The following is a 13,521-nucleotide window of genomic DNA, read 5'->3' as shown; positions in this document are numbered from 1 at the left end:
CTTAGTCCTAGAGACTGCTTAGAACAGAGGTGTCATATACCCAGGCCTCCAGGCTTCATGGGACCCACAACACTCCTGAGTACAGCCCAAACCAGATTACAATGTAATTGGGGAAAATTTAACAAAATAAATAAAAATACAACAAAACACATATAACATCACATTTTAGAATCAAGTCAATGTGCTGCCTGCAGAGACCTTTATGTAGTGGCCCCTACTTCTATCTGGGTTAGAGCACTGAGAGGGTGCTGTGAATGGCCAAGGGTCCTACAGTCAGTATGTTGGATGTAGGCCTTGAACCCAAGGTCTTTCTGGTTCCCAGGCCCAGTATCTAGCCACTACACATATCTTTTTGGTCTCACAGACAGCAGGCAAGCATTTAACAAATGCTTGTAGATTCACTGTTGAATATTAGGTCAGGTATCCAAAGCTTCCCTCCCAGGTAGATTTTTGGGTGATAATCATCTAATAATCCACAAAGAAGAGGAGTACTACTGAACATGTATAAGGGTTCACTGTACTTAAAAAAGAATCATGGAAAGAGATTTTGCATTTCTGTGTTTCCAGATGGCTGTCACTTTATATGTAAATGCTATTCTCATAGCAGGAACCTAATGTCAGACATCCTAAACCATTCCCCTCATCTTTGCTTTTTTTGGTTTGTTTCTTCTTTCAGATCGCTAAGGAGGCAAATTTAAGGAAATTAGGTTCAAGGAAAGAAAGATTCAGAATCAAGAAGAGAGAAGAAATGATTTTTTCAAGGCTTTTGAAGGGATGTCTGTGTCAGTGATTACAAAGTAGCACATATAAATAAAATGAGAACTTCCAAATGAGTTGCACTCCAATGGAAATGTGATTGAAGAAGCAAAGAATGCAAAATCTTTTGCTGGCAGTCCTCTATCCCACAAACCCCAATCTGGTCCCATGGCAGGAACAATCGGCTTGGGTCTGAATATTATAACAGCTCCTCTACAGTTAACTGGGGATAGTTCTGATGGCCATGTTCTTGCTCTTACACACAAAAACAAAATAGTAAAATCTATGGTACTTCCATCTCATTTTCCCTTTCATAGTGGGATGGTGAAAACAGTTTCCTACTCCTACAGTATAGCATACAGAAACTGAAGGAAAGCTAGGCAACAAGTCAAGTGAGAACAAGGACAGGTAAATGGATGCTCTGCTCAGCATCCCAGACTGGAAAAGATGTGTAGGAAAATGTTAAGCCTTACTCGTATAGTAATACTTTTCTTTCCAGTTGCAGTGATAATGATGCCAAGTCTCTGCTCTCATTTGTATATAACTATCTGTGTAAGTGGAATATTTTGTTGTTTATTCTAGATGGGAAAAAGCACCAGGACTGTGACCCATATCCAAATATGGGCAATACAACCAAGTGCTGCCCCCCATGCCACCAGGGAGCCCTGTAACCTCCTTCTGACTAGCTGTCTGAGCCCCTTACTGTCTGTGGACTGAGAGGTCCAGAAACTCACTGTTACCATGGATTCAGTCACCCTCAAGGCCTGCTGCTGGTTTGCTAGGGGCAGCCTGTGCTGAACCATGCTCCACTCTCACCCTGGTCAAACAGACATTTCCTGTTGACCTTCTAACTTGTCTTGGGCTGGAAAACTGTCTCACACCATCCTTTCATGGGTTCTACTGCTCCAGAATTTGTTTTGAGACATTATTTAAAGTTGTTTGGAGGGGTTCTGGGGTGAGCTCAGGTGAATCCCTGTCTTTTCTCTACCATCCTGGCTCTACATTACTATCTTATAAAGAAGAGACAAACTAAAAACCTTCCTAGAATTTAAAACAATTCTGAGGCTAGGGATAATTTAAAACATTTGGTCAGTTGTGTATATTTTTAAAAATTCAATCACTTAGATGTTTTCTTATCTGCCAACCAACCACCTAAATCTGACTAGATTTTTACTAAGTTAACTTGGCTATATGTGCCATTTAAGGGTGAGACAACATATTAAAAAATCAGTTTCTCTTATGTTATAGTGAGAACCTGCTAAAACATGAGTACAAAATGAAGTAACATAGATTCTACTTTGTAGTAGCATAATTGGTTCACAGAGCAAAATGGGAAAGAAGTGCCTAACTTTCAGAGAAGTTAAGGCTGCACTGAAGTGAGCCCCTCATTTCATCCAGTGACAATCACTATATCAAGCAGCCACCAGGTATTGGTCTCACTCAGGTCTCAGCATCGATCTCCAGTCTAATCATTACTTAACTGTATACTCATCAGGGAGGACAGGGAGGTCACTGACATTATAGGGAGATGAGGTCACTGACATTATAGGGAGATGGGGTCCTCAACTTTTTCCCCAAAGGCTTTCATATACTGAACTCTTGGTCATGCAGCTCCTTTCGATGCCCATCCTCCTCAGGTCCAGTGTCTTCAGTCAATCCAACCCACACAATTCACCAACCTACCTATCACTACCTTTCTACTCTCAGCCTCCATGCTGAATCCACTTTCAGTCACCTCCTATTAAAAGGCTGCCTGGATAAACATGGGAGGTTTTTAAAGGAGAGATTTGGCCCATATGGGAATGGATGTTATCGTAGGAACAAGGCACAAGTATGTGTCTGCCAAAAAATTTGCTTCAGGAGCACCAGGACAATGTCTTATGCATCTTTCCGTCTATCCTAGTACCTTTACATTGTGGATCAAAATGGAGGATCATGAGTTTTGGAGCTGAAAGACCTTCTACTGGTGCCCTCAGCCTAGAAATGAGGCCTAGAGGTAAAAAAGACTTATTAAGGTTTACACACTATTAAGTAACAAAGGCAGCATGTTGCACAGCAGTCTTATTACTATAATTTAAAGGTACCTATGAAGGGCAGTGTGGCATAAGTAGTTATGAAGCTTGTAGTCATGACAGCCTAATTTCAAATCCTGCCACTGACAATAAAAAGACAACCATGGATGAATCCAGCTTCAATTTCCTTACCTGAAGAGACAATAATCCATGCAACACCTATCTTCACCAGGTTATTGTGAGGATCCAATGAAATAATGTATGAAAAGTACTTTAAAAACCTTAAAGTACTACATATATGTTTATTATCACAACAGAAATACAATTTTTGTTTTTGAGAATCAAGTGCTACTGGGATGACAGCACTGTGTCCTTTTCCTAGGATTCATTAATATTGTCATATGTACGTTTTCAGAATGTTCAGCAATCCCTCTCCTTTCAAGGGAATGTATGTTCCTGGATGGTGGTTGTCTCTATGTTGGGGTTCTATACATGAAGATTCTGGGGCTCTTTGTGGACTCCCTAGAATAAATCACTTAAACATGATACTTGTTTCTGTTCTAAATTTTTAAGAGCAAGCAAATCTCTATAAGAATCAGCATACAGAGAATCAGAGATAACCACAGTTGCTTCAACTCACCTGGTTACCAACCAATAGCAGATGTTCTCCCAGAAGAAAGTCTTTGAGCATATCTTCCATCAGTATCATGTGCTAAAGAAATAAAGTAAATCAACTTCAAGTTAATGATGAATTATGATGCCAATGACCTTTTAACTGGTATGAAAATTACTTTAAGGACAATTGAACAGAAGTTCTCATAAGATGCCAAAAATTTATTAAAAAGATAATTAGAATTTTTAGATATACTAAGCACATAAATAAATCATATATTATAGTCATTAGTGAAGGTTCATAATCAATGAGGGCATCAATTTTGAAAATTTCAAAAATTCTACTCATGTAATACTATGCTAATTAGTCAAGACAAGTTTTCCAAGAAAAACCCAAGTCCTTTAATTATGCAGATAGTTTGACTATTAAAAATACCAACTATTCTAAAAGTATAACATATCCATTTAGAGTTCACCAAATCACTTGGGATTTAATTTTGTATTAATTTTTGAGAATTACCTTTGATAAAGATATCTACATCAAGACACTAAATGTTTACTAAAATACATTCACTTGTTCAAACTGTGACCCAGTAATTATTATAAAATTCAACCTTTTTTGTGAGTAAATTCTTCCTCTAGAGAAATTCTACTTCTCATCATCATGTACTGAAAACAGGTCCTCAATAAATAGGTCAGGCAGTGTCATAAGACACTCTATCATGTGATTTCCCCCTCCCCCCTCCTTTTTCCTTTCCTTAAAAATTAATGACTACCTCATTAACATCAAATATACCAAAATGTTTCATTTATATACTTAATTCAATAATTTCTTCACTAATATGGAGCATGGTGAGATGTTCCATTTAGATACGTCAATTATCCAGCTATATTACACATTACTCTCCTCCAAGCACATTACCAATCAGCTAAACTGGCCTTCTTACTATCCTCATACATGACACCCATGTCCCATTTTCATGCCTTTATACTGACCGTCCCTCATGCCTGGACCCTCCCCTCATTTCTTTCTCTCATAGTCCCTACTCTACTTCATGCCTCAGCTCAAGCACAAGCACCAGTTTTACATGAAGCCTTTGCCCCCAAATTACCTTGTGCCTACTCTCTCTATTCCCTTTTGAGTACATGTTGACCCTCCTAGTTTGACTTGAAGTTCTTCAAAAGCAGAGACTGTTTCATGCCTTCCTCGTTATCCTCATTGCCTGATACATACTAGGCCTTTAATAAATGCTTCTTGATTGATGGATTTAAGAGGAAAGCACTATCATCTACATGGGAAATAGTCTTCACAAAAATTATAGCCCCTCAAAAAATTTTGGTTTTATGAATTACGTGGCCAGACTTCTGGTACTGAGCCTCTCTGAATTTAGCAAGGTTAGAAAACTCAGAAAATAGACACAATGTATTGTTAAAAACATACTTTCTTTAGCTTAGGAGAACCTGGCTGAGCTCACGGTGTATTCTATTGGCATAGCCACTGAGAACTGAGGATCATCTCTATTCCATGAATCACTGAAGAACAGCTTTAGCAAAAGATTCATTTATAAAGATACAAAAGATTATGTGGTTGTTTTTTAAAGACTTCCTGAAGGAGCTTAATTTTCAAAAAGTACATGCTTGCACAAATCTCAATTAGTATTTCAAAATCTTAATCACCCACACCAAAGGAAAACTTTTCTCAAACATTATTGCCTTTTTGGCTGATTGGCTAATTATCAAGATTTATTGGAAATAGCTAAAAAATGGAGCATAAGACAATTCTTGAGCCAACTTAAATTTAAAAGCCAAACACTTCAATGGCCTATCTTTAAAACACTTATTAGTATTTTAAATATTATTTGGTGCCTTTAGTAAATGTGAGATTATTATATCAGAATTATATAATTCCCTTATGGAATTTTTCCCTACGTATAAACTATCCTTAAGCCCCTACCATTCCATTCTCTTCTCATAGCAGATGATCTTACGTCCTACTTATTCAAAAAGAAGAGGTTTTATTCATACCTTTTGTTCTTACATCAGTCATTTTTAGATATACATTATACCCAACACGTCCCAAATTGAGCACTTCCTTGTCACAAGGAAAAACAGCTATGTATATATAATATAATTGCTGCTTTTGACAAAGTAGGTGACATTTTGCTGAGAGATTGATCTTCTAGGACACTGAGAAAAAATGAGGGCACTTACCATGAAGTGACTCATCAACAACTCACTCCTCCTGGGTTTAAATTTGTTTTAGCAAACAGGTGCAGTATGGACTATGGAGGCAGGAAGATCTGGGTTCAAATTCTGGGTTCAACCATATCTACAGGTTACGTGACAACACTCATCCCAGGTAAATCCCTGAACATTTTTATGACTCATTTTCTTTCTCTGAAAATGAAGGGGTTGTAAATCTAAATCCAGTTCCAAATCTATAATATGCAAGGCAATAGGCTAGGTACTGGAGATAGAAAACCCTCCCCTCAAGGAACTGACATTATACTGGGAGCAAAACAAGATGTCTGGAGATGAGCAAATTCGAGAAACTTGAAGAGGGAGACAGAGCAGAGTCTTGGTGGGTCAGGGAAAGCTTTATTTATGAGGTGACACCTGAGCTGAGTCGAGAAGAGGAATTCTTAACAAGGGGTCCATGGACCCAAAAGCAGTCCACAGATGATAGATGGCAGTGAGTCTGTGAAATCAGATGAGAAAATAATCACATCTTTAATTTTATTACGTCTAACAGAAATTTAGCATTTCCTTCCATTCAAATATGAATTAAAACCCCTCATTATTCTGAATGATCCTTAAGTTTCACCAAAGGGGTTCACAACACAAACAAACTTTCTGGTCTAGAAGAAAGTCAGAATTCTATAAGGTTGAAGGGAGGAAGGCATGTAAGGTATGAGCGATGGGGTATGTATAGAAGCAGGAGACAGATTAAGTTTGGAGAACAATTAGTAGGCTAATATAGCTGGAAGGGATTGTGTGGAGATGAATAATACTAAATAAGTCTATAAAGGTAAGTGGAAATATGATTTCAAAGAGCTTTAAATGCTAAGCTAAAAGATTTGTATTTTGTCCTAGAGGCAAAAAAGAGCTACTGAGGATTTTTAAGGAGGATGCTGCCATGATCTGACCTGTGCTTTTTTGTAGAGGAGCAGAGGGGATCTAGACCTGTGATTTCACTGGTATAATAAAACTATATGAGAAACTCCTACCAAAGCAAATAGGTTCTGCAACTTTATAAGCTAAGAGATGTCTGGAACAATGAAGAGGTACAGAATTCACCTGGGGTCACACTGTAAGTATACATTAGAAGTGGGATTGAATTTAGTTTTTCCTGACCTCAAAGCCATTTCTCTATAAGCTAGATACCCCACAGCATCTAAGACTTGTGCAACTGTATGGGCCAGGGATTGGAGACAGAGGAAACTGAAAGCAGGGAGACCAAGGCACCAGGCAAAAGGCAATGATGGTCTTTAGGCTACATACAAAGGCAAGAAGAAACAGCACTTCTTAGGTTATTTAGTCATCTTGTATCGCAGTACTGATGATAAGCTCACACAAAAACCTAACATGGTTATGATAACTGTAGGTCACACATCAAATTCTTTTGTAGAATGAATGTAGAGGTAGAGAAATTCTGCATTAACTCAAAGGACCCTTGAAATTAAATCAACATACACTTTAATATTCAGTGACTTCAATGAAAAAATGAACATGGAAGAAGGAAGGCAAAAATATGCTGGTAAACATGGTTCTGGTGTAATAAACAAGACAAACCAAAGACCTGTATGCTATATAAAAGTTTCACTTGCATATTTCATGAACATTTTCTTTAAGAAGATAATCAGGAGGGGCAACAAATGATAAGTACCCCATAAAATCAGAAAAATGAAACTGATACTGTAACAGAAAGTTAATGATTAGATATTAATGTGGGAATTAAATAAATAATATCTATTTAATTTCCCAATCATTTTATCCACATATATCACAGCAATGATTAGTGAAAAGAAAGACAAAAATCAGTAACAAAGAAAAAGAAAATGTAAGAATGGGAAGGTATAGAATATAATTGAGGTTAACACCAATCTGACTTATTTAAATAAGTTAACACACACAAAAAAAATGAGATGTATATAAAATAACAGACATCAACATAGATTACTGTCATTTTCTAAAGAACTTTAATTCCAGTGTTTTCTTTTTGTTATTTCCTATTTATCTTGTATAGAACTTGCTTTGTGTATATTTGTTTGCATGTTGTCTCTCCCTAATATTAGACTGTACGCTCCTTGAGGGTAGGGACTATCATTTGTGTCTTTTTTGTATTCCCAGTGCTTAGCACAATGCCTGGTATATAGCAGGTGCTTAATAAATGTTTATTGAAAGAATGAACTGAAATTAAACAGAAAAGCATCACCCTGTCTTTATACATGCAAGCTTGATATGCTTCATCCAAGGGAGGCATGAAGGTCTCTAGAATGACATAATTAAGATAGTGAAATTCAGAAAAGGGAAACTAAAATAAGGCGGAGAAAGGATTCCACACGAGGACCAATTGTAAAAATATGGAAAACCAAGGAAGATGTTGACAAAGAAGTTAAACACAATCAGTAAGGACACAGTCACAGCCAACTATACTGGTTCACTACATCTTAGGATACTAGAATTATAGGACACCCTTTGTAGTTTGAAAGAGATATTTTTTAGTATTAAGAAGAGATCTTTTACACAGTAAGGAGTATTTTTATGAAATTTATTACCCACAAGATGTAGTATGGCAGAAAATTATTTTAAATTTTAGCAGATTTTACCAAGGAAAAAAAACTCATCAAATCTATGCATGACCTCCCCAAAATGAATTACTAAAAGAAGCTAGGAAGTATTTGAGATAGCCTGGTATACTGAAAAGAACACTGTAATTGGGAGTCAGGAGACCTGGGTTAAACTCCTGTCTCTGACAATTATCCTACCACTTAACCTCTCTCTGCTTCTCAATTTCTCCACCCATAAAACTGAGGAAATAATACTTCCACTAACTACTTTATGTAGTTGTTGTAAGTGGACTCTGTAAACCTTAAAATAATACAGAAACAAATACCAAGCTATTATTATCACCAGATACAAAAATTCTCTTGGTATCACAAGACAGTGTACTGGACTTGATGGATCACTGATCTTATTAAGGAAGAGAGGAAGAGAGAGGGAGGGAGGAATGAAGGGAAGGAAGGAAGGGAAGGAAGGAAGGGAGGGAGGGAGAAAGGGAGAGAAGGAAGGAAGGAGGAAAAGAAGAAAGGAAGGAAAGAAGAAGGCAGGAAGGAAGGAAGGAAGGAGGAAAGGAAGGAAGGAAGGCAGGAAAAATTTATTAAGGTCTACCATGTACTAGGATAAGTGGTTTTTATAAATATCACCTCATTTGATCCTGACAACAACCCTAGGAGTCAGGTGCTATTATTATTATTTTCATTTTACATCTGAGGAAACTGAGGCTGACTTAAGTCAAATGACTTACCTACGGTCACACAACTAGTAAGTATATGAGGAAAATTTAAACTCAGGTCTTCCTGTTATGATATGTTCTCTTTTTATGTCTTGACATCCAAGGCATCTTCCTAATTATACTTAATCACAAACTCCTGAAATACCAATTCTTTACTTTTTGGCAGAGGTAATACTAATTTAACATTTGAAAAAAGCAAATTTTATTTATAATCATTGTCTTTTTCTATTTGACAAGCGGGATTTTTCCTCTTTGTGTTGTAAGGATAACATGTTATTAACTTTTTGGTTCATTAGCTTCATTGCTTGTGCTGTAGAAGCAATCAGATGAGGAACAAAATTTATAACAGCTAACTGGGTATAGAGAAGGAAAAGAAAAAGGAAGTACTTTTTTAAAGCAAAAAATTATGGTATGGACAAATTTATTTTAAACACTAAAATATTATTTATCTATTTACAAAACATTACCTAGATACAATGTTATAAAATAGCTCCCCAAAAAAGTACCAGAATGCAGCACAGTGGAGGAAGAAAAGGTTACTCTGTGTGTGTGTGTGTGTGTGTGTGTGTGTGTGTGTGTGTGTGTGTGTGTGTGTGTGTGAGAGAGAGAGAGAGAGAGACAGAGAGAGAGAATGATACCTCTCTTTTACTCCTACTCCTGTTTACTCACCAATTCTCTAGAAAACAGATGAGCAGTGCCATATTTTTTTCATCCACAGCTTTTACAAACTGGCAATATGATTTCTTACAATATATCTGTACAGTAAACTTTCAATTTCCTATGGATTCTGTGATGTGATTTTACTTATATATAAAGATTACTACGCTAAGCAAAGTATCCATTTCTCTAGATTTTAGGTATGTTTTGGAGAATGTTGATAATATAATTTTAACAGGTGCATCTTGTGTCATATAAATGGATTTGAATTTATGAGTAATGTTAAAACATCATAGACAAATTTGTGCCTGTTGCAATCAAATATTCTGAGTTAAGCATCATTATATTTAAAGCAATCTAATTTAATTTAATCTAATTTAAATTAAATTTAAAGCAATATTCAAGACCAAGGATCTTACTTGGAAATTTTCATAAAATAAAACATCAGGCACTTTCATTTTCTCATTGGTATTATGGACTGGTATGCTAATATTCCCAATCTTCAGAGATCCAGATTTTATTTCACCTAAAATGATATACAAAGCAAAGAATGAATCATAGTGGTACTGATAAAGACATCTAATTAGTCAAATATAATTTCTGATCCAGATCTGTGAGATGATTAAGCATTTGAGACAGTGGATGGAATTTTGAACTTGGAATCAGGAAGACCCGAGTTTGAATCCTGCTTCAGATATTTACTAGTTAAGTGACTATGGGCAACTTAAACGCTTTCATTCTTACCTTCCTCCTCCCTAAAATGGGGATGATAATAATAGCACCTACTTCTTAGGGCTGTCAGAACCAAAATGAGACCACATATGGAAAGTGCTTTGCAAACCTTAAAATGACATATAAATATTGGCTATTATTATTATTATTATTATTAATTATTATTTTTGTGGTTTTTGGAGGATTATCTAATGTTCATAAAGAAGGAAAACACAAAAATGGTAACAGAACACTGGAATATCATATGTCACATAAAAATGGTCAAAGAGAAAGTAGCACTACATGCCATACAGACTTTTCAGCTCTTTTGCCCCAGTGACTTAACTTTGCGCCATGTAGGCCAAGGTAACATAAGAATAGGAAGGCCTTTGAATACAGATATAGAGGACAATATACATACTGAAGACTCTCTCTGGGGATTTGTGAGACTCCTTAGTAGATTGTCTAAGTCCATGGCAACTGTCCTTGGATAAGTCAGGAGAAAGGAAAAAGATCACTAGAAAGGAAGGCAGCAGGAAAGGCTCACTCTGTGTTGCCTTCTAGTCAGCCCTCTCTTCAGCAAGATGAAGTAAGAAAGACAATCTTGTTAGCACTGTAGTTAGGACAAGGGAAGGAACTTCTTCATCTACCTGGGGATTCTATATCAAGCCCTTTACTTTTCTTCCTGTCCTTCATGAAGCCTTCCCCACTTACTCTTCTCATGGCTGATCCCTGTCAGATCTCTTCCTGTTTATTTACAAAGTGTAGCCCTCCAGTGAGCACTTAGAGGTTCTCTTGAATTGTTCTCTCATTGTTTCACCTGTTAGCCTCTCCTATATGAATCAGAGCTACCTGTTTCTTACATTTCCTATTCATTCCTTGTAGTACGTAGGCCCATACTGAGTAGGTCTCAACAAATAATTATTGACTGACAGTTCCAGGGGCTACACAAGAAACTGCTGAGAGCCATAACCAATAACTTCCCTTTAAAGGACATTTTATCCTTTGTGCATGCTCCTTCAGAGCTAATTAAATTACTTAATTTTTATTAAATGCCTGTCAATGATTTTCCTTCTAAAGAAGAATCACAGAAAAATCAGTTCTTTTCTGGGAACTTTTTATAGTATATTGTCAACAAATTTACAAACATTGAAGAGGAGAGGAAATGTTTTAAATTTCATAAATTAACTAGTCACAATTAAAATAATAAATCCTAACACCCTAGTTAATGACCACAGTGACACCGGAAGACACAACAAAGTACAGCAGATCTCAGTGGTCATCTCCCTCTCTAATAGATTTCTTCTCTCTGCTTTTTTCCTTTATTCCTGCATTCTGCAGGAAAAAATAAATTTTGTTTGTTAAGCTGAGAAATTTTTTATTTCTTTACCGCCAACAGATCTCTGAAATGGGCCCACTATAAAAGTATGACCAGAAAGAATAGTAACATAGAATAAATTTACCACATGCTTGTAATGGTGACATAGGTTTAATTGAACAGAAAGTGATATGAAATGTATTTGATATTCATTGAAAAGATTTAGAGGACATAGACAATTATTCAATTATAAATACGCACACACATATGTTATTCAGAAATCTTAATCAAAGACTTATCATCCTTGGATATTTTCACAAAAGAGGATCATGAAAAGAAAGTATTTGTTTTCTAACAATTACAACAACAACTATTTATTGTATTTATTTAGAACTTTAAGGTTTACAAAACCGTTCACATGTTAATTCATTTGCTTCTCACAACAACCTTGTTCATTAGGTGCTATTTATCCCCATTTTTACAGATGAGGAAACTGAGGCTTACAGAGGTTAAGTAATTTGTCCAAGGTCACACACCTAGTAAGGGTCTCAGGCAGTATTTTCACTGAGATCTTTCTTACTCACAGTCCAAAATTCTATTCACTGTGCTGCTTTCTTCCAAGGAAATAATCAAAGCTATTTAATTTTTTTAAAATTAAGTTTTTTTTTATTCTGAACTTAAATACTCTATAAAATGGACATTTCCATTTACATAGTAGAATATAAAAAGAGAACTGTACATATAACTGAATACGATTATTATGTATAGCCTGCTAATCTTTAAAAATATATAATAAATCCAACATGTAACTTTCAAAGCTCTCATTTCTCTATGATTTTTTCTGGCTTTCTGTTCTCTTCTATGAAATTAAAAAAAAACCAAACAACACTTGAATTACCCTCTTTTCTTTTTCCTTCTTTTTTTTTTGGCTATCCTATCCCTCTTTCCCTCCCAACTTCCCCTCCATCAGATAAAAAAAAAGTAAAATAAAGCCCTTATTCCTACCCCAATACAAAACCCTATTTACAATTCGAGTTATTTGTTGTAGGGAGAGTATGGATCATTTAAAAAAAAAAACACCTAAGGCAATAGAGGGAGAAGCAGAACAAGCAAAGTTACATCCACTGACTGGTCTTCTCTGTCACTAAAGGAAGGAGAACACAAGGAAGAAAGAACATCAGTGTGGGTTCCACATTTATCAGCTTTTCATTCTATTCCTCAAAGAGAATTCTGAATTGTGAGGCCTTTTACCCAGACATATACACACAGTGACAGTAGATGGATAGTAGATTCCCTAACAACTGACTAAGGATACAATCTTATTATAGAGATTAACAATCTCTCAGAGATATTATTTCATTGAGACACATGATGAGAAGCAATATGGGTACAGTGGAAAGAATCCAGGCTTGGGGGTCAAGAGAGATTGGAGCTTGAATGCCATCTAACACTTACCAGGTGGGGTGATCCTGGTAAAGTCACTTAAACTTTCTTGGCCTTAGTTATATCATCTGTAAAATGGAAATAAAAATACCCCCAAATGGGGCTAAAAAAAGTATAGCACTTACTTGACAAAGTTGTGGTAAGAATAAAATAGGATAATGAATGCACAGTGCTCTAAAAATATTTAGGGGCTATACAAATGTGAGCCATTCATGTTCATCATGTCCCTCAGGTGATACTGAAGCATCTATATCACTAATTTATTTGCCACTTTTCAAGTATATTTGAACACTGGAATACTTTTATTCATTCAATCACTCATTCATTCAGCAAGCATTTGCTATTCATTTACAGAAAATGTAACATTGCAAGGTAGACAACAAAGTAAAAATCAAGATGCCAGCCTTGGAAGACATTAAAAGTTTCATCATATATAAAATACATATAGTTTGTGTGAGGAAAAGCAGCTTCTTTAAGGGATATGAAAGAATTTTGCT

The 13,521-nt window shown here is 36.0% G+C and overlaps 1 protein-coding gene across 1 annotated transcript in view; it reads right to left on the bottom strand.

The window, feature by feature from the left end:
* Positions 1 to 13,521, bottom strand: part of VWA8 (von Willebrand factor A domain containing 8) — a 399,466-nt gene that overhangs the window by 215,035 nt on the left and 170,910 nt on the right. The window contains exons 19-20 of the mRNA XM_027873608.1: positions 9,972 to 10,078; positions 3,409 to 3,480 (exon numbers count right to left, since the gene is read on the bottom strand). Of these exons, the coding sequence (XP_027729409.1) occupies positions 3,409 to 3,480; positions 9,972 to 10,078 (179 nt within the window). The remainder of the gene's footprint in view (positions 1 to 3,408; positions 3,481 to 9,971; positions 10,079 to 13,521) is intronic.

This window comes from Vombatus ursinus, unplaced genomic scaffold (assembly GCF_900497805.2).
Source record: "Vombatus ursinus unplaced genomic scaffold, bare-nosed wombat genome assembly UNPS02014802.1, whole genome shotgun sequence".
Classification (NCBI taxonomy): Eukaryota; Metazoa; Chordata; class Mammalia; order Diprotodontia; family Vombatidae; genus Vombatus; species Vombatus ursinus.
Note: the sequence above shows the minus strand (reverse complement) of the source record. Positions and strands in the feature narration are given on the sequence as shown.